This window comes from Cataglyphis hispanica, chromosome 9, assembly GCF_021464435.1.
Source record: "Cataglyphis hispanica isolate Lineage 1 chromosome 9, ULB_Chis1_1.0, whole genome shotgun sequence".
NCBI classification, from domain to species: domain Eukaryota; kingdom Metazoa; phylum Arthropoda; class Insecta; order Hymenoptera; family Formicidae; genus Cataglyphis; species Cataglyphis hispanica.
In genome coordinates, this window is record NC_065962.1 from 1,124,066 (window position 1) to 1,146,128 (window position 22,063).

The 22,063-nt window shown below is 33.5% G+C and overlaps 2 protein-coding genes across 2 annotated transcripts in view; one reads left to right on the forward strand and one right to left on the reverse strand.

The window, feature by feature from the left end:
• Positions 1-22,063, forward strand: part of LOC126851976 (G-protein coupled receptor Mth2-like) — a 62,014-nt gene that overhangs the window by 9,895 nt on the left and 30,056 nt on the right. The window contains exons 2-3 of the mRNA XM_050596390.1: positions 11,789-12,923; positions 13,501-13,579. Of these exons, the coding sequence (XP_050452347.1) occupies positions 11,816-12,923; positions 13,501-13,579 (1,187 nt within the window). The 5' untranslated portion in view covers positions 11,789-11,815. The remainder of the gene's footprint in view (positions 1-11,788; positions 12,924-13,500; positions 13,580-22,063) is intronic.
• LOC126852006 (histone-lysine N-methyltransferase SETMAR-like) lies at positions 9,146-10,395 on the reverse strand. Its single transcript, XM_050596446.1, has one exon. It carries the CDS (start codon positions 10,224-10,226, stop codon positions 9,207-9,209), a length of 1,020 nt encoding a protein of 339 aa, XP_050452403.1. The 5' UTR covers positions 10,227-10,395; the 3' UTR covers positions 9,146-9,206.

The following is a 22,063-nucleotide window of genomic DNA, read 5'->3' on the forward strand; positions in this document are numbered from 1 at the left end:
AGTTTTTTTATCAAGCTGCAGAGTGTCAAAAATATGTAATTTTAAAGAACAAAACAATGTGTTCTTTTTTAAAGTACAAAACAAACAAGATAAAAAAATATTAAAAATTACTGATAGTGCGTTAAAGTTAAAACTGTAAGCTTTAAAATGGTTTTTTAATTTTGTGTACAATGATTTTTCGTCGAGTTTCAGTTCAACTTGTTTGAAAATAGTCCAATTTTTAGGTATGAAAAATGTTTCCTATCTTTTTTAATAATGTATAATTTAGGTTTGAAAATAATCCAATTTTAGAATATGAAAAATGTTCCCTATTTTTTTTTAGTAGTGTATATGGATCCAGACTTGTCCATACAATATTCCACGTTATATGAAAATTATTGTTATGTTATATAATAAAAGTATTATTATATTAAATATTTGTATTTTATACAAAATTTTATAAAGTTTTATATAAAAACATCAAAAAAAAAATATAATAGTATTTAACTGGTCTACTAAAATTTTAATTTATTAGTACATGTACATTTATAAATTAAAAAATATCATATACTTTACAAGAATTAATACAATATAATTTTTCACATTGGAATAATGTTAAAAAAATATGTACCAATTGTGATGGTGTCTCAGTACTTGAAAAGATTGATATAATAATAACAGGAAGTATTATCATCAGTTATTTTTATTTAAAATTAATGATACAAAAATTATTAAAGTAACAGATTAAAAAATTAAAGCTGTACCTAAAGAAAAGTTAAGTATTGGAGCGAATATATATAAGGTCATTAGTGAAATTTTTCATCAAAGTAAAAGTATAACTGATGGACATTATGCAAGCATAGCACGCGCTAAAAGTACCGAATGGCAATTAATAAATGATTTAAAAGTACAAAAGTGCAGTTGGCCTCGAAATGCTAAAAACGCATATATATTCTTTGCAGAAAAAATATAAATTTTTACGAAAAGCAATGAGATCACAATAAAAAAACCTCACAAAGGTAAAAAAAAGTACGCCAAGTAAATAAAAAATATTCCTTGTACAACAGAAAGTTGAAAAGATACTTATCTATGAAAAATAACTAATAAAAAAATTTTTCTCTAAAAAATAAGAAAATAAATAAAATCACTAATTAACTGGCCAAGTATTTACAAGTAATTCAGTTTGTAAAGATTTGTATTATGAAATAGTAGATATCACAAAGTCAATTTTTATAGAAGTGTTTTAGACAGATTTTCTCCTTAAAATTAAAACATATTTAATTTTTATTAACAGAATGATTTCCGAAATAAGTTCAATTTTGAATAGTATATTACATATTACATTACTTTAGAATTTATTAAATGTGTTATGTACTATAATATCAAATCATATTGTTAATGTTATGTGCAATTAGAATTCTTTTGATTTGCAAAGTATATCTTACAGGATGTATAATTTGAAAGAAAATTTTTCGTAATCTCTAAATCGGGGAGCGCGTATAAAATAAACTTACAAAGCAAAATATATCGAATAAAATATATATAATTACATTAGGATTCCCTTGATTTGCAAAATATATCTTATAAAATATATATAATTATATTTTAAGATTTCTTTGATTTGCAAAATATATATCTTATAAAATATATATAATTATATTAGAATTCTTTTGATTTGCAAAATATATCTTATAAAATATATATAATTATATTAGAATTTCTTTGATTTGCAAAATATATGTTATAAAATATATATAATTATATTAGAATTCTTTTGATTAGCAAAATATGTTTTATAAAATATATATAATTATATAAATAAATATATGATATATATAATATGCAAATAATTTTCATATCACATGCAATATTGTATAGACACACAAATCTAGTTCCATGTTTACGACGGGCACGCCAAGCTATTTTTATATTTTGCTTTATAAGTTTGTTTTATACGCGCGCCCCGACTTATAGTTTACGAAAAATTTTCTTTCAAATTATTATTAACATCCTGTAAGATATACTTTATAAATCAAAAGAATTCTAATTGCACATAACATTAACAAGTAAAAAAATTAGCAGTATTATGTTTATATGATTTTATATATATATTGTGACGTTGCCGTCCCGCGCACGTCCGCCGGATCCCTCTCCGATCGTTGAGCGCGGAAAACGCATCCGCGCCAGTCTCAAAACATTAGAGCCGTACCGAAACCTCCAGAGGGGCGTTATTTGTCGGATATATTTCATTTTTTTAATTATGATATTATTTCCTTATTTCGATACGACACGGGAGCTTTACCGGAGAAGCGAACACGGCCGCAGCAAAAACAAAGATAACAACAACTCGGAAGAGGACCTTCGGGAGGACGAAAGAAAAACAGCAAAGGAATTATCAACCATCGAATTCAGCAGCGTGGCGAGAAGCGCGCGAGGACAAGGAGGATTCTCGCGCCTCGACGCAGGACCGTGCGAAGACGAGCACCGAAGGATCCCGAAGGAGCTTCATCGCCGCGAGACATGGCGGGAAAAAGAGGAGGTCGGCGAGGGATACCGTTGCGTTCCTCGTTTCCGAGATCCCGGCGGAACTCGCCAAGGCCCTCTCCGAAGGGCCCCGTGGAAAATATATTGATCGCGATCTCGGGGGTGCGCGCGCCCCCGGTACGATCATGAGCTGCCGTCAGGCAGCGGCCTCGCGTGTTATCGCGTGATTGGTCGTGATAATACGCACCCCGGTTGCGCATCCCCGGCTGGCCCGGCGTTACCGATTCTAGATCGCGGTGCTCCCGGGTCAGACTGGCGCGAGCGCGAGAAAGCGTTAGACGTGTTTCAGCGAAAACCAAAAGATCGAGAGCAAGTGCGAGAAGCGTGAGTGAGAGAGCGAGGAGGGATCCCGGCCGAGAGATAAGCGGGTGCGAGGGATAGCGGCAGGACCTCGAGAGGCCGAACAGGGAGAAGCTGCCGAACCCCCGGATTCCCGAAGGAAGATCATCGTTACCGGTGAGGTTATCCCGCCATAAAGTAGCCACGCGCGATCGCGTTCGGAATCCTTCGTTCTGCCGTCGTGGCCGCGATTTCGCGTTATTTGTGCGTTCGAGCTCGGCTCGAAATTATTGGTGTTTATCGCGTTAGCATTAGCGAAATTGCGATTGTGACACGGCCACGTCTGCAAACGAAGCGAGCCCCGAAGCGTCTGGATTATTGGTTTCGCGGATTCGATTTATATCGTGCGATAAAGTTAGCGTAAGTCGTCTCTCTGGAGATCGCGGTTCGATAATACGGCGTAATCTGATAGTCGCGAAATCTGTCGCCCGTCTAGCGTCTAAGTCCGGTATGTGTGAGTAGTTTGTCGTGCCGTGTGAGTGTGTTTCGCGATCATGTATGTCGTCGGTTAGTCGTCGAGTGTGAGTGTGTTTTGCGCGAAATTAATTCGGTTTATGGGTGTCGAATGCCTCGTTCGAAGTGGATTAGCGATCGAGTGAATTCGCGATTAATGCGTAATAGTGTATGGAGCGTTTCGAGCGATGTCTGCGCGGTGCATGTTAGGAGTGCACCGGATGCATGTGGTGCTTGCGTAGCCTGTCCGAACAGCGAGCGGAATATTATCGATCCACGAGGGGTCCGATAATCGACCTGGTGTAATTGCGCTCGGGCCCCGGCCCGACCGATTATGATTTAACGGCGTCTTAGTTTCGGTGGCGCTAAGTCGTTTCGAACACCCAGTCTCGCTTCTGCAAAATTATCGACATCGGGCATAACTCCGTTTATCTTTGTTTATCATTCGGACGCACCGCTTCTAAATTAATAAAGCTGTTATTTATTTGTTACGCTTGACGAGTTTAATTTCGTTTTCACGTGTTTGTCGCTCTATCTGTGTGGCCTCTTGCTTCCATATCGCGTAAGTTCAACATCCGCCCTGCCCCTCTACCGTTAGGTGAGCTAGTCCGCCCGTGACGAAATCGACTTCTTTCTTCGCGTCTTTTTCGCGCTTATCTCGCGTATTCGACGAAAATTGATACGTGCAAGACCGTATCTGGCGCCCAATTGCAATTCTCGCGAGTATTAATTTTCTTCAGAGAATCTATAATATTTTTATAATTGCAAGATTGATTTTACAACAAATATTATTTCAAATTACTCTTTACAAACTAAACTTTCTACTGAACTAGTTTCTTATGTACTTGGCTAGTTAACTATTGATTTCATATTTAGTTTTGATTTTTATTTTTTAAGTGGAAATTATTTTCCAAGGAAACATTCTTTTAAAAGTTTTTTTTAAAGAAAAAATTAAAAGTTTTATAATTTTTTTGCGTACAAGTTAGAATTTTTTTTATGTAATTGGTATAGTTTTTTTATTTTTATTTATAAATTATAATAATATTTATTAATATTAATTATAATAACATTTGAATATTTCACTATGTGATGCAATATAGTATTTTTTTTATTTATTTACAAACTATAAAATGCAGCATGTATCATATAATTTCTAATAGTTTTTTTTTACTTTTATTTATGAATTATATTAACATTTGCTTGATAATATTTCAAAATGTATGATGCAATATAGGTTTTTTTAATTTTATTTACGAATGTATAATATATAATTTCTGATTTCACTGTAGGATGCACTATAGTTTTCTTTTTATTTTTATTTATCAATGTAGAAGTACATTTACAATATAGAACTTTTATATTTCTCTCATTTTTATTTATGAACGTAAATAAATTATAATAATGATACCTTATATCTTAGTTTTGTATTATTTTTTTGACCTATATAATTTGTACAAATACATCACTGTATGTATAGTGATACATACATTACAAAACTTATATTGAAAAGATTAAATTGATCTTCTTCTTCTTAATTTTTTTATACACTGCCTTTAAAATTAAATTTTTTAAAGATAAAATCATTCAATATTCCAATCAGTCTGCAAAGAAACAATTTAAAAGTGTCGTCATAAAATCTATCATAATTAGCATAATATGTAATATGGATTGCATATCCGTCTATGTAATGTAGTTTTACATTCTTCCTGAATATCTCACAATATAGCAATATTTATGGATCCGAAAATTAAGAAATAGGGCCAACGCACAAGCTTTTCCGTAACGTTACATTATTATGTTAAGTACTGACAAATTCAGACTTATACATCTATCTTAAACTTCAACCAACGCACAAAGAAAATTTTAATGTAACGAGTTTGACACAATGTATAAGCTTTATGCGTTTATTGAAGTTTAAAATTACACATAAGTCTAAGTTTATAATAAGTACTTAACATAACGTGTTACGGAAAAACTTGTACGATGGCCCTTAGAGTTTAATGACTAAGACCTAACCTAACTTAACAAGGGATGTTTCACAACTGTCCGGAATCGATTTGATTCTCCTTGAATATGTTGTTAAACATAAAGATCTAAGAGACACGTATTTTTTAATACGTGCGTTTTCACATTTGAGGGGTGAAACACCCTTTTAAAAAAAAACTATGTTTTTCTTTGGAATCAAATATCATCAAAACTATAAAAGATAGAAAAAAATTTTTAAACCAAAGTTTAACGACTTGAAGAGTACTTTAAAGTTATAAAAAAAAAGAATTTTTATTTTTATTTTTTTAAAAAAACCCCATCACTCGAACTTTCTTCAAAATTTTATAATTTTTTATTATCGATTTAATAGCTTATTTTTTTCTAAATTAACCATGTATAATAAAGTTATATTATAAAATATCATTTTCAAGAATTAATTATAAACTCCTCCATATATATGCTATCTTGTGTTATTCTGAATAGAAAAGTCCTGTACCATTTTGTGATTTTCTCAATATTTAAGAAAATATTAATTTTAAAAGATCAGCCAACGAAGTGCCGCGAAAAGCTCGCGGCGCGAAGATGCCTCCCACTGTCAATTGATACTCGGTCCGCGCGCTCCGTTTTATGTATGTGATCTTTTCATTATGTGTGTAATTCTTTCGGTTGCCATAGCGAAGCATGCTCGCAAACTGCTCCTCCCATTGCTTCACCGCGGACCGAGTATCAATTGACAGTGGGAGGCATCTTCGCGCCGCGAGCTTTTCGCAGCACTTCGTTGGCTGATCTTTTAAAATTAATATTTTCTTAAATATTGAGAAAATCACAAAATGGTGCAGGACTTTTCTATTCAGAATAACACTCTCTATTATTATTTCTCTTTAAAGTTATTAAAACTTTTATTTTTTATTCATCTCTATTTCTTTATAATATCTTAAGATTATTCTCTTACAACTATTTTCATTATATAATAAATACAATAAATTTTATTCGTATATAATAAATTTTGTATTCTTTACTCATTATACACATTATACACATATAATTATATATATACATATATGTGTGTAGTGTGTGCGTGCGTGCGTGCGTGCGTGCGTGCGTGCGTGCGTGTGTGTGTGTGTGTATACATATATATCCGATCCACGGACACAATTATATATGTGTATATATATATATATATATATATATATATATATATACATATATAGTTGTGTCCGTGGATCGAAATCGAGATAAATCGAATCGCGCATGGCACTCATACTCCACGTTATAAATAACAACATTTATTTGTAAAAAAACGAGAACTTTAATGCAACACAGAACAATATAAACTGAGAACGGGAATAGAGAACAAATAATATTGCTTTAAATCACAAATACGTCTGCGCGGATTGACATCCGCGCATAGTCACAAGACTAAAATGGCAGCTCGAAACACAAGATGTCTGCCGTTGTTTATCAACAGAATTCCCTTAGCGAAATGTTAGGGAATCATCTCCTGATGGTATAACAAACTGCCATAGATGACACGCATAGACGAAATATACAGGGGCAAACGTAACTGCTCCCCTTCTTCAAGATTGTCGTCCTGACAATAAAAATAGACCAGTTCATGAGTTGACCGTTATCCTCTTCTTCCAAAGCATAGACTCCAGGATACTCCAATGGTCTCCTGTTTTACTCTGAGCTACCGCTACAGGTTACCGAGCAGCAATATTCAGATCCCAATTGATTCCAATAAATCTTCTTACTCCAAAATTTGTCCTCCGCTTCTCATCTGGCTTGCAATACTATCCCATGCTGTCGCTTCATAAGGGAGGAAAGCTTCGGACAAGGGGAGGATGGGGTATCTACCGTAGATCCGATATTCTCCTAAGAGAACTCTCCAAGTCCCTGTCTCAGCATTCGCCCTAAGACCCGACGGGAAAATCATGACTCAAAAACCGCGGGTAAGACAGTCTTCAAAAATAAAATGTTCAAATTCTCTTCTCTCAAAATTTTCCACGAATTCAATCTTGAACAGTTCCCGCTGATGACAATAAACACAAAACCAAATAATACACTTATAAATAAAACAAATATAATAATTACTCAATGTTTGGTCTTACGTGTATTTCTCTCGTCGCGAGGCCAAACTTTTCGTTGCCGTGCGACACTACGAAACTCGCCGCTGTCACGCCTAAAGCGTACGTCCCATGGTCTAATTACGCGATAACCGCACGAAACGCGTGCTCATTCATTAATACTTTTAAATTAATATTTCAATAATTATTGCAAAAATTGCAAAATGGTAAAGGATTTTTCTGTTCATTTTACTGTCCTCTACTCGTTCACGAGCGTTGGCACAATCTTTGCAGGACACCCTGTATATGTATATAGAATTCATCCCAATATTCTGTACATAAAAATATTATGATAAGGTAAGATATTAAGACAAAATTAAAAAGATTCGAGAGATAAAATCAATTAACATGAAGGTAAACGCAGTAATTGGAGAGTAAATAAATTATATTATGTTAAAACATAAAAGCAGTTAAGGTAATTATTTAGATTAACGGATATCTCGTCGATGATCTTGACCTTGACGTATGTTGTCAATATATGATCCTGAATAACTTTTCCTTATAACTTAATCGATGGTTTTTTATATTTTTAAGATATTTAATGTTAAAGTTTAATTTGAAACAAATGAGTAAATATTTGGATTGACTTACACCTCACTGACGTTTTCATTTTTACATATATTATAGAGGATACATTCCTAATTAACACATACTTTGAATTTTGTGGCGCTCTTTTCTGGTTTCAAAAATATGCGATTTTAAAGTTTCACAGTTTTAATATATTTTTTGTTATAAAATAAGGAAAAATAAAATTTGTTTACGTTGTATTTGTGTAAAGCAGAAATGTGGAAAAAGTGTCTGTTTATACTTTTAGGAACATAGCACCTTGGGTTTTTCTATTTTCCACGCAAAGCGAGATTCAACCCACATGTGTCTAGTTTTTTGATAATGGTGCCCTCCTCGTAGGGGCAGGGGGGGGAGCGGAACATACTGTCTCCATCCATATACTTTTTAATACAAAGTTCGGTTCTACATGGGTTTACAACTTTCTATGCAAATCAAAGTTCAATTCAAATTCTATTGATTAGTGCTGTCTTATATAATTTTTTGATAACTGTGCATAAAGTGGAAAGTTGTAAACTCATGTAAAGACTCACTTCACATTAAAAAGTATATGTGTGGAGGCAGTTTGTTCAGCCTCCCCCTGCAGGCGGGTTCGATTGTCGAAAAAACTAGACACATAGGTGTGCGTTGAACCTCGCTTTGCGTGGAAAGTTATAAAGCCCTTAACTTTAAATATCTTAAAAAGTATAAAAAACCGCCAATTAAGTTATATAAGAAAAAGTTACTTAGGATCGTGTATTTGACAACATATGTCAAGGTCAAGGTCGGCAAAGTGTCTCCGTTAATGTAAATAATTGCCATTTATTTTTTCCAATCTTTAATTTCTTGACATCTCATCAACATTATATTTTCTGTTATTTATTTTTACTTCAATTTTTATGTTATGTTATTTATTTCACTTCTATTTTTAACATCTTATATAACTTTTTATCCTTTATTATTTATATTCTATATTCATTAAAAATTTGTTCTAATTTTAACCGGTTGATATAAGAACGACTTTTTATTGGACACCATTATTATCATTAATATCGCTACGAAAGCAAGGTCAGTGTGCGAGATGATTGAATTTAACAGGTACGACCATCGCTGTGATAGTCTTACTTAGAATAAGATTCATGTTCATATTGAATACATATTAGGTTGGTGCATATGAAATGTCGGATTCTTAGGTGATTGTATAAAACTGTATATCTTTCTTCAAAAGCTGTTTATTCAATCAAAGTATGCTCCATTCGCTTCAATACACTTCTCCCAACGAGATTTTAAAGCGTAGATGCCTGTCTTAAAAAAATTTTGGTCTTTAGAATTAATAAACTCTGATATCGAGTTTTTTAGACTGTCTTCATTTTCATGGTGTTTGCCTCTTAAAAACAGCTCTAAATGCTTGAAAAAATGAAAATCGGTCGGCGAGAGATCCGGTGAATATGGTGGATGCTGCAAAACTTCATATTCCAGTTCTTTCAGTTTCGCAATTGTTTTGTGCGATGTGTGCGGCCGAGCGTTGTCATGGAGCAGTAGCGGGCCATGCCGATTCACAAGCGATGGGAGTACAATTTTTAACTTATCGTGCATCTCATCAATGTACTGGCAGTACTTTTCGGCCGTAATTGTCTCCCCAGGTCGAAGGAACGAATAATGGATTACCCCAGCCGCGTTCCACCAAACTGTGAACAAAATCTTCCGTGGATGAAGCGATGGCCTTGGAGTATGGGCACAAACCTCATCCTTGTCAAGCCACCGAGCACACCTCTTTCTATTGTCATAAAGAACCCATTTTTCGTCACACGTAATGATCCGATCAAAAAATGGCTCTCGGTGAAATCGGGTTAGCAATGATGAGCATACGTTTAACCGATCCAGCTTATTTCGCTCTGTCAGTGCGTGCGGTACCCACTTGTCCATCTTCTTAACCTTGCCAATCTCAGAAAGGTGTCTCAATATCGTTGTATGGTCAACTTTCATCCTGATAGCAAGTTCCCTCGTGGATACGGCTGGATCCGCTTCCACTAGAGCCTTCAGGTCATCATTCTTCACAGACGTTTTGGGTCTTCCGCGCGGCTCATTTTGCAGTGAAAAATCGCCAGTCCGAAATTTTTCGAACCAACGCTGCACTTTCCGATTGTTAACCGTATTCTCCCCAAACGCTTGGTTTATGTTGCGTGCAGCTTTTGCAGCACTATTACCAAGTTTGTACTCATATAAGAAAATGACGCGAATGTCGGCAGAATTCATATCGGTAATAAACTCAAAAGAAATAAAAAAGGGAAGACCTTCGAGAAAACCTATTTTGTTGAAATGAGTCTCTGGCAATGGACAATACGAGTATGAATGAGGTTATGCCAAATACAAAAGTATAACGAAAACAGGGAGGAAAACGTCCGCATGTAAAGAGAATCCGACATTTCATATGCACCAACCTAATATTATTTAATGTATTCGTGTTTATTTTTGCACTTATGTTATTATCCTATTACGAGACGCGCCGGATTCTTATAGTGTTTGTTTAGTTTTTGTAAATCTAATTCGATTTATTAAGAAGGGCCTGAAATGGGCCGAAATTTTTGATTTTATGTATTTTTCAAGTTTTAACATAATTTATTTGCCTCAATTACTACGTGCTTCAATTGACTTTCATTATTACTTGTTAATTGATATTACAATAAGATTATCAAAAATTAAATATTTTACGATATATTTCATATTTTATCATTGGACATATCAAAATATGTCCAATATAAGATATAAAATATTAATTTATATTAAAATATAAAATATTTCGAAAAATACTTAATAAAAAAGTACGTTATTATAATGTTTAGAAAATGTCTCGACAAGAGCTATAAGAATATGTAATAAAAAATGAGGAATTCCGTTTAAGAAAACATCGATCACATTGATCTGGCCTTGAAAAAGTCTTTCAAAGTCAAGTCCATTTTCATTATGTAGCCCCTTCAAACAAGCAACTTTGTTTAAAACATTTTTCCATATCTTATTTTTCGATATATTTGTATATAGTGAATAAAACGATTTATCTTATATATATATATATATATATATATATATATATATATATATACATATATATATATACAGAGTGTTTCCGAAATAAATGCTCAAACTGTAAAAGCATGTACTTATTATAAAAATAAAAAGAAGTTATATAAATATGGGTTCGGAAACGGTTTCTTTGCAAATTATAAACATTTTTTATTTATCGAACAACATGTCTCACATAAACGGTTCATGAATTGTTGATTGGAAATGACTCATCGCTTGGTCTATAGTAATCTATACGATTGCCCGATTTAAATCTCTTGGATTTTTATTTATGAGGACATCTTAAGATTCTCATTTATGATACTCCTGTTGCTATTGTGGAAGTACTCCAAAATCGTATTATCGCTTCATATGACAAAATACGAAATATTCCAGGAATTTTTAAATTGTCTTTGACAATCCATGTGATGATTGATGCAAGGCATGCATTAATACTGAAAGAAATAATTTCCAGCAATTTCTGTAATGCAATGTTCTTACAGTTTAAATGTTCTAAAGTCTGTTAAATGTTTATAATTTGCAAAGGAAGCGTTTCCAAACCCATGTTTATATAACATTTTTTTATCCTTATAGTACATAAATTAAATTCTTAAAGTTTGATCACAATCAAACAAGTTTATTTCTGAAACACCTTGTATTAGTATATTTTTTTAAGCCGCAGTTTGCATATCACCACAATTGGATATCTGACTATGAAATTATCATAAAAGTGAATCAAATACTTACATATTTTTCAGATATAAATTCGACGTGTCAAAAAGGCGATGTGTGGAAAAAATTTTGTGTTTGGGTATTGCGCGCTTCTTCTTTTTATTGCTTTATCATCGAAATCTCAACAAAATTCCACGAGCAATGAAAAGAAAAATAATAATTTGACAATACGATATGAGATGGACACGGATTCTACAACAAACTATGGTGACGAAATGAAAACACTGTTGTATGATTTGCACGAAAAGTTTACCAAGAATACGCAATACAAAAATATACAATATGAATCTCACACTTCCATGAGCAGCGATCGCGAGGATGATGATTCTATACTGTATAAACTCGGTACACAGAACCATGAAGATAATCAAACATCGATGGAACCTCATACGAATTCATCAAATGTTTACCGTAAAAAAAACTTCATGTCACAGGATAGTTATGAAAACTTGATGAGAATTGAAAACAAAAATAATTCCATGTTGCACAAATTCTTTGAAAATTCTAATATAGATAGTAATATAAATAACATTACTTCATATGAAATGTGTTACAATATTACTTGCATTCAGCTTTGTTGTCCTCTTGGCGATCGCCTAGATGATGAAAAATGCATCTCGGAAAAAAATAAATATTTCTTTCCGAATGTGTATGGATATATAAATAATTCATTAAATAATATAAACAAGACAGTGAACGAATTGTTTCAGCTGGTCGTCTACGATCCGTGCCAGGATAAAGATCGTTTCCTGCTTCCCGATGGTTATCAGTATGATTATATGTTTCTTACCAATGGTTCTCTCTATTTATCTTATTATAAAATATTTGCTAAATTATCATCATATTGTCTCGCCGTAATAGACGGGGATAAGTTCGAAGTTACCATCTGCTCAGAAACTTCTGACGAAGTCTTCAATACAACTTCTGAAAACACCTCGCCAATAGAAGATTTAAAAATCATATACTTGAGCTTCCATATAGTGTCTATACTATTTTTGGTATCAATATTTCTAGTGTATTCTATATTGCCAGAGCTTCGAAATATACATGGTTTCATATTACGTAATTACACCGGTGCCTTGTCCATCGCATATACAATTGATATTGTGAATATTCTAATCAAAGCGGATGCTGTAAAATATCCCGTTTGTGTTACAGTCGGTACAGTATATCTATCTCTACAGTAAATCATAATTAGGGAATCAGTGTAGCATATATTTATCAGACATATATGTATATATATATATATATATATATATATATATATATATATATATATTTAACAAATTATACATATTATAAGTTATTAAAAAAATATATATATATATATATATATATATATATATATATATATATTTGCGTGTTAATTATTTTTTTTAATAACTTATAATATGTATAATTTATTAAAATCTTAAAAATGGTAAGATTAATAGTAAAAAAAATTTGAATTTTAGATATTATATCTTCTAATTTTAATATATACAAGTTACGTAAAGTTGACCCCATATATTTTATATATTTTAAAATTATAAAAAGTTATCTCTTGAATTGAAATATTATTTATTTTAACATCAGTACGTATTTATCTTATATGTTAATTAATATTACTATAAAATTTTGGTGCAGAAATTTAAAATAAATCTATTTTTAAATGGGGAAATAAAGTGTTAAATATAAGTCTAATCAGCATTTTAATACACACTTAATGATTAAAATTTTCTTTATTCTATTTTTACAGCTTTTTTCAACTACTTTTGTTTTTTAACAAGTTTTTTATGGTTAAATATAATGAGCTTCGATATGTGGTGGACATTTAGGTAAGTTGTCAAGTTTTTCATATTATGCTATATTTTATATTATATTTTATTTGTAATTTGCCTTATCTTAACTTTCTTTCTAGAAACGATTTATAATATATAACATGACATGGCAAAAATTTCTGTAATATATAAACATCTCTTTTTATATTATACTAGAACAATACAGACGCGCGCTTCGCGAACAAAAGTTGTAGGAATCATGAAGGACTATCTTTTGGTGATCTTGATCTTAACCTTGAGGTCGATTGAGTACGATTTGTTCGAGTCATTTCGATATTCCATCCTCCGTTGCATATTCTGTAATAATCTGTCAATAATTTGACCTTTAAATAGCACCTAGGAATCACTTTGATCACTATGACAATGTACCTGAACGTAAAATTTCTCAGTCTTTTTAAATCCAGGGTCAAAACAAAAGGTTTCCATTTAAAAAATCAATGTTGATCTTCAATTGACCTTCAAGGTCAAGTTCAAAGTCAAGTTCAAGGTCACCAAAATATAGTCCTTCATGATCCCTACTAACTTTTATTCAAGCCATTTTCCGTGAAAATGCGTACTTCTGGAGATCAGAGGAGGGTCTAATTCTTTTCAAATACCCTGTTAATACACTTGTAATACCTGTTTATGTATATACATATGTACGTACATACACATATACGTATACACATATATGCATATACATACATACATACATACATACATATATACATGCATATGTGCATATGTGCATACGTGTCAAGCTCTGAACTATATATCATACTGGAACGTGTAGTACGCGCACAGCCATGCTCTTCACTACTACCGCGGTCACTAAAGAATAGCTGCAGCTTTTCAGAGCTCTCTTTTTATCGTAAACTACCATGACTGAAAACATCGTCCTACAATCAGACGCGTTCTTTGTCGCCACGCGACCATTTATTTCTATGGATGAAAACGTTAAGAAGCAGAAAATTAAAATATATATGAAAAATGGTAAAGTATATTTAAAAAAATTACACATCAAGCTATCATAAAAGCAAAGGACTTAGTTTTCACAAGTAAAGAACGGATTGTACATATGGTTACGTGGTCGATGTAGTCAAGAGACACGGTAGTGTCTCGCGCCAAGTGAACGCTAAGGAAAAATGGCGAGACGCACCGTGTATCTGTACGCGAGTCGGCCAATTAAGAGTAACTTTAATTAAGAGATTATCAGTTCTCAATAATCGCTGAACGGAATGAATTCTTACTATGCTTATTTGATAGCTTGATTTTCAATTATATCAGGAAAGTATCTTTATTTTCGTTCTACAATAATATAAACGGAGATATTACGATGCAAAGTCCGAAACATGAAATTTATGAGTAAGAAACATGTTGGTCGTCTTGGTCGTCTCGGAACAAAAGTAAAGATCTCGTTTGTACCGTGCACCAGCGGCACTCATAGCTAACAGTATTGTATTGTAAGTATATAATATTAGGTTGGTGCGAATGAAATGTCGGATTCTTAAGTGAATATATTAAACTGCATATCTTTTTCCAAAAGCTGTTTATTTAATCAAAATATGCTCCATTTACTTCAATACACTTTTCCCAACGAGATTTTAATACATAGATGCCTGTCTTGAAGAAATTCTGATCTTTAGAATCAATGAACTCTGATATGGCATTTTTCAGACTGTCTTCATTTTCGTACTGTTTAGCCCGTAAAAACAGTTCTAAATGTTTAAATAAATGAAAGTCGGTTGGCGAAAGATCCGGTGAATAAGGTGGGTGCTGCAAAATTTCATATTTTAATTCATTTAATTTCGCAATTGTTTTGTACGATATATGCGGCCGAGCGTTGTCGTGGAGAAATATTGGGCCATGCCGATTAACAAGTGATGGGCGTATAATTTTCAATTTTTCATGCATTTCTTCAATGTACTGGCAATACTTTTCGGCTGTAATTGTCATTCCAGTTCGAAGGAATGAGTAGTGTATTACTCCAGTCACATTCCACCAAACTGTGATTAAAATTTTCCGTTGATGAAGTGATGGCCGTGGAGTATGAGCACAAGCCTCATCCCTATCAAGCCACCGAGCATACCTTTTCCTATTGTCGTAAAGAACCCATTTTTCATCACAAGTAATGATCCGATCGAAAAATGGATCTCGATTAAATCGGGTTAGCAATGATGAGCATACGTTCAAGCGATCCAGCTTATTTCGCTCGGTTAGTTCGTGCGGTATCCACTTATCCATTTTTTCACCTTGCCAATTTCAGAAAGATGTCGCAATATTGTTGTATGGTCAACTTCCATTCTGGCAGCAAGTTCCCTTGAAGAAACAGTTGGATTCGTTTCCACCAATGCTTTCAGAGCATCATTTTTCACAGACGTTTCGGGTCTTCCACGCGGTTCATTTTGCAGGGAAAAATCACCAGACCGAAATTTTTCAAACCAACGCTGCACTTTTCGATCGTTCACAGTATTCTCCCCAAACGCCTGGTTTATATTGTGTGCAGCTTTTGCAGCATTATTACCAAGTTTATACTCATATAAGAAAATTACACGAATATCGGTTGAATTCATATCGGTGCAAAATTCAAAACAAATAACAAAAGGAAACACTTTTGAGAAAATCTTCTTTGCTAAAATGTGACTCTGGCAATGGACAGTACGACTATAAACCAGGTTATGTCAAAAACAAAAGCATAACAAAAACAGGGAGACAAACGTTCACATTTAAAGAAAATCCGACATTTCATACGCACCAACCTAATATAATATTGTAAGCATATATATATATATATATATATATATATATATATATATATACACACACACATATATGTATAGTGTGTGTGTGCGTGTGCGTGTGCGTGTGCGTGTGCGTGTGCGTGTGCGTGTGCGTGTGCGTGTGCGTGTGCGTGTGCGTGCGCGTGTGCGTGGCGTGTGCGTGGCGTGTGTGTGTGTGTGTGTGTGTGTGTGTGTGTGTGTGTATGTGTGTGTGTGTGCGTGCGTGCGTGCGTGTGTGTGTGTATAAGGTACGATCACATCATATTTTTTAGATCGAGACGCACCTGAGACATAGCGTTACGCGTGCGATCGGCGGCTCGGCCACCGAGTCTCGGACGGTAGTGGGGGGACCGTAGGCGCTTCGAATATCAGCCCGAAAAGGGCAACTAATTCCGAGCACTGGCTTACATATATAATAGATATTTTATATCTTAATTTTATCTTTTCTTCCTTTCCTCTCTCTCTCTCTCTCTCTCTCTCTCTCTCGCTTTTGTCTCTTGCTCTTTTAAATATATATTAAATATATATTAAAAAATATAATTCTCATCTGAATAAAACATAAAAAGTAATATATAATGAATATGAATGAATGTATGCATGTATTACGAATCCAAATTATTATTTATTTATTATTAATTAAGATTAATATGCAATTGTTTGATTTTACTTATTATGAGATAATTTAACATAAGATTAAAATTCTGATAGCTCGTATGTAATAAAAAAATATTTTATATTTATTAAATATTTTTCAATGTATAACTCTTTCTTTTTCTATCTTTGCTTTTGTGTTTTTTAATATATTATTTATATTTCTAATATAATATATACAAAAAGAATGATATCCCTACAAAAACTTACTTTTTTAAAAAAAGGTAAAACAGAAGGCGCCAAATGCACGCGCCGTATGAAAAAAACATTACACAAAAAATTGTAATTTATTTTTTAAAAACTGCACTACAATATTATGTCATTTTAACTCTATTCATTTTATAATTAACTAAGTGCAACACAATTGTAATATACAAACACATAATGCTTTAAGATATATTTATTATAAAAAAATATGTAAAATAATATAAAATAAACAATCACTTATATATATTCTATTAATTTTATATATTTTGAAAAATTTAATAAAAAAGTTAATATAAAACAAAATTTTAAAAATTTATATATAAAAAGATTTATATATATTTATATTTATTTATATATAAAATTAAAATTAAAATTTATATAAAATTAAAATTGTAAAATTTATGCGACAATTACAAATTAATACAAAATCAAAAATAAAAAATTTTAGTTAAAAATTTTGGCGCTGCTAAGATTTAAAATTAATAACTTCAACGAATCTTAAAGTTACAAATAACTAATTTAATTTAAATATTATTACTTCAATAACTGCAATGTAAATGTACAAACGGAATTAATACCTTCCTATTGTTCGGTTTAGCAGCGCCAAGATTTTTAACTAAAATTTTTTTATTTTTGATTTTGTATTAATTTGTAATTGTTGCATAAATTTTACAATTTTAATTTTTATATAAATTTTAATTTTAATTTTTATATAAATTTTTAAAAATTTGTTTTATATTACCTTTTTTATTAAATTTTTCAGAATATATATAATTGTTAGAATATATATAAATACTTGTTTATTTTATATTATTTTACATATTTTTTTATAATAAATATATCTTAAAGCATTATATGTGTGTATATTACAATTGTGTGCACTTAGTTAATTATAAAATAATTATTTTAGCTATATTACTTTAATTATATTACAATTTATTACAAATAATTTTTTTTAATATTGAAAATAATAAAAGAAATAAATTTTATAGTATAAATATTAGTTTACACACATTTGGCGCATTTTTTTTATATCATTATTTTTTTAGAAAATTTAAACAACTATTATTTTGTACAACAGTATTTTTTTGGTTAAAGTAATACTGTTTTGAATAGAGTTAAAATGACATAATATTGTAGTGCAGTTTTTAAAAAATAAATTACAATTTTTTGTGTAATGTTTTTTCATACGGCGCGTGCACTTGACGCGTGCATTTGGCGCCTTTTGTTTTACCTTTTTTTTAAAAAGATAAGTTTTTGTAGGGATTAGATAGACAAGAACAGGTCTGAAAAGTAACAACTCTTGCAGTCCCACATTTCTGACCGCTAATCAGATCCGCTTCAGTATGGTATATAGTCCAATGGTATCCAGCGACGCGGTAGCGTTGAAGGGAAGCCAGAATCAGGTCCCACGGTTCACGGCTCGCGACGCGCACACAAGCACAAACCGCGTACATGTGCGGTCTGCGCTTCGGCTAGTTTCGGAGAATACAGAAAAACAGATGCTATGCTTTCTGTCTCTTTCTCGCTTTCATCGAGCTAATAACTGAAGACGACAGGCGACGATAAGCGTGAGCCGGTGAGCGTGTTCGGAATAACGCGAGACGTTGAACGACGATACACGGAACACGTACAAGGAAGATAGAACGCGGAAAAAAAGTCACGCACGTATAGTTACAAAAAATAGCTTTAATTATAATAAATAATTACCACAATTAATTCACACAGTTCAAATAGTTAAGAAAAGCGTAGTCCGAAAAGAAAGATAAGCGGTCGTATTATAATTGAGTGTACAAAAAGAAAAGCGGTCGTCATAAGAGGTTTTAGAATAAAGAAAAGCGGTCATATAACTGCACGTAAGAAGCGAGTGCGCACGCGAGAGCGTGCTCTCCTCAAGAGCGGGCCCTTTTATAATGAATCTTTTGTCGCTCGCTGCCAATAATTTCAATTGTTTTGAAATACGAAAGAGTGCCGAACTTTATTGGCTGCCACGCGATGTGCAGGTGCAAAGCAAAAGTTAGCGCGCACAATAGGCTAGTGGTCCTCATGTCAACATATACGTCACTGCATCGCGCGTGCCGTTTGTCTTATCGTGCGACTAATCGTCGAAATTGTTTACGCGGTTTGTTGTTAAACTTGTTTGCGACATGGGCTTTGCTAGCGACAGAAAAAGTTGAGAGATAATAATATTTGTCACAATTTGACTATTTTTCGATTTTGAATAGATATAAGAAATAAATAATACGAGATGTTAACCGAATAAAATATAATTATTTTAAGCCCATGTCGCAAACCTTCCTTAAAAAATAAATGAATTGTTTAATGAATTTGTTTAAGCGTGATCTCAAACAGAGCGCCTAGTTTATTACGTACGACAGCATTAAATGCTTTTCCGACTCGCGGACTTTTTATTATACAGGATGTCCGAAAATTCGCGCAACACCCTTTAAGGAAAGGTAGAGAGTGTTATTCTGAACAGAAAAGTCTTATACTATTTTTTTTATAACGCTTAATAAAAGAGTTATTATTGAGTGAAGTTTGTCGCCTATCATTAGCTGGACGCACGGTCGAACATGCGATAAAAATTTTACGTGCAGTTTGTCGCATTTTATAAGAAACGCGAATTCTGCAAGTCATAAAAAAACTGTGTAACGGTCGGATTTTCCCGAGCGCTGTTGTGGGATAGCTCGGCCAGGATCAAGGCTCGGAAAGGTATAGCAAGTATCGTAAGACGGGTATAGAATAAATAACGTGTTTATTTATGTCAGACTGCGGGGTTACAAATGTGTATAGTTGTATGAACGTGCGTGAATGAAGACGTATGAATGAGCGTGTATAAAACGTATGCGTGTATGTGTGTATATAACGTATGAGTGTGCGCGTATATAATGTCTGGTGTGGGTGTATATAATGTATGAGAGTGCGTGTATATAATGTGTATCGGATGCGAGTATATAATGTCTATCGATAATGCGGATGCACGGCGGTGGTGCGATTCGGAGCGGGATGCGCTCGAGTGCACGCGGGAAGGGCACTCGTGAACGGCGCGATCGTATGCGGTGAATCGAAATGTCGCGTGCGATAATCGATACCTGGCGTCGATGGGTGGTAGCACCTGTCGGCTAGGTAATCGTGATGGCGCGCGGTGATGTCTACGCGAGGGGCGGGGGCCTCTTGGCGAATCGCGTATTGCCAAATTCGGTGCGTAGGGCGGTCTCACGACCCTAGACGCGCGGATTCTGTCGCCGTAACAATGGCGAGTCTTGTTCGGATTATGTCGGCGCGCGAGATACCTCGCGATAGTTATTCCGGATTTGCAGAAATGGTTTGCGGCGGAATAGGAGCGTCCAGCAGACGGGAATATCCGTCGGTGGCGGATAATTTTCCATCGCTGGAATTATTGCCGGACGATCGGTGTTATGGTAGAAACGCTTGTATGGCGAGATGCTGGGAAAGCCCAGCAGAGGCGGAGTACTCCCAACCTCTATCTTGCTTGTAAAGCGTATGGGTTTCTTCGGTGTGCTCTGAGCGTCGTGCCGACTTCAGAGCGGCGGAGAAGATTCTGATCTTTTAGCCGGTGGAGCGCTTATTTATACCCGGCGTCGGCGGTATCGCGTCGGCGCGATAATTGTTTCTTCAACAATTCGGTTGAGCCCGTTCGCTGCTCGGGAAATTTCGGAAACGGTCGGAACGGTTTCCCGAGCGCGCGACTCGTGCTCCGGTACGGTGTGTCGACCCGGTGGTATAAATGTAAACAACTATAAATATTTATAAAATATTTATGTTCGCTCACTGGTTTAAAATATAATAGGGCGCATAGCGCCTTCGTTCTAACGGTCTCGTGACTGATGGGCGTGGGACGGCGGTCTCACGCGTGTTGACCCGCCCGGTGGTCGTCGGGCCGCGGCGTCCTGCGGGTGGACGGCCGGGTAACGATGTACGCATCGTTACAACTGTGTTATTAAATAATAACAATATAACAGTACCAAAAATATCATAAAAAATAGTTTTAAACGTTTTAAACAACAATGGTTAGAGATTGATTTATTTAAGACGTGGCTACGCGAAATATCACGATGCCAGTTCATTTTTCCTCGCGTTTTGTAATATATCTGTTGTTGGTGGTTTGTCTCAAATCAATCGTCATGTAGAATCCAAAAAACATATTATAAAATTTAAAAAAATGAAACGAATAAATCCAGTGAAGATATAAATGAATTATTTTTGCCATTTGAAGAACGAAAAAAATCAGCAGAAATTCGCTATGCCGCGTTAATTGCTGATAAAAATATTTCACATCAATTGGCAAAAGATATTTTTACTTTTTTCTAAGAAATATGAAATATTATAATGTTTATTATAATTATGTTTAATTTTAAAAATGTCGCCAGTAAATAAATTAATAAACAAGTGTTTATACGACCAAACTGGCAATTTATTGTTTGATTATTATATCACGACGTTTCGACCATATGGTTTTGGTCCTTTTCAAGTGAAAATTATAATTAAAAAGTAGAAAGAGAAAAATCGAAATGTCAAACTAACATTGTGTCAACCACTATGTTTGGAATACTGAGATCAACTAAACGACCTTTATTAATTTATCGTATATGTTGTTTAAATTCTCTGTATCTTTTTGGGAATTAATAGTGTTGTCAAATTTTTTAATAAAAAACATTTCAGCTATTTCTCTCTTTCTTACATGTTTTTCGTTATGTAGAATATCAGGCGTTGACCAATCGAAGTCATGATCAAATTTTGATTTGTGTTTGCTAATTACGGATAGATTACTTTCGTGCATTTTTATATTATGACAATGTTCCTTGACTCGGGTGCTTAAGTGTCTTTTTGTCTGGCCAATATA

What these genes read in the sequence shown, in the direction of transcription:
- LOC126852006 (XM_050596446.1), bottom strand. Translation starts at nt 10,226, where the DNA reads ATGAATTCTGCCGACATTCGCGTCATTTTCTTATATGAGTACAAACTT.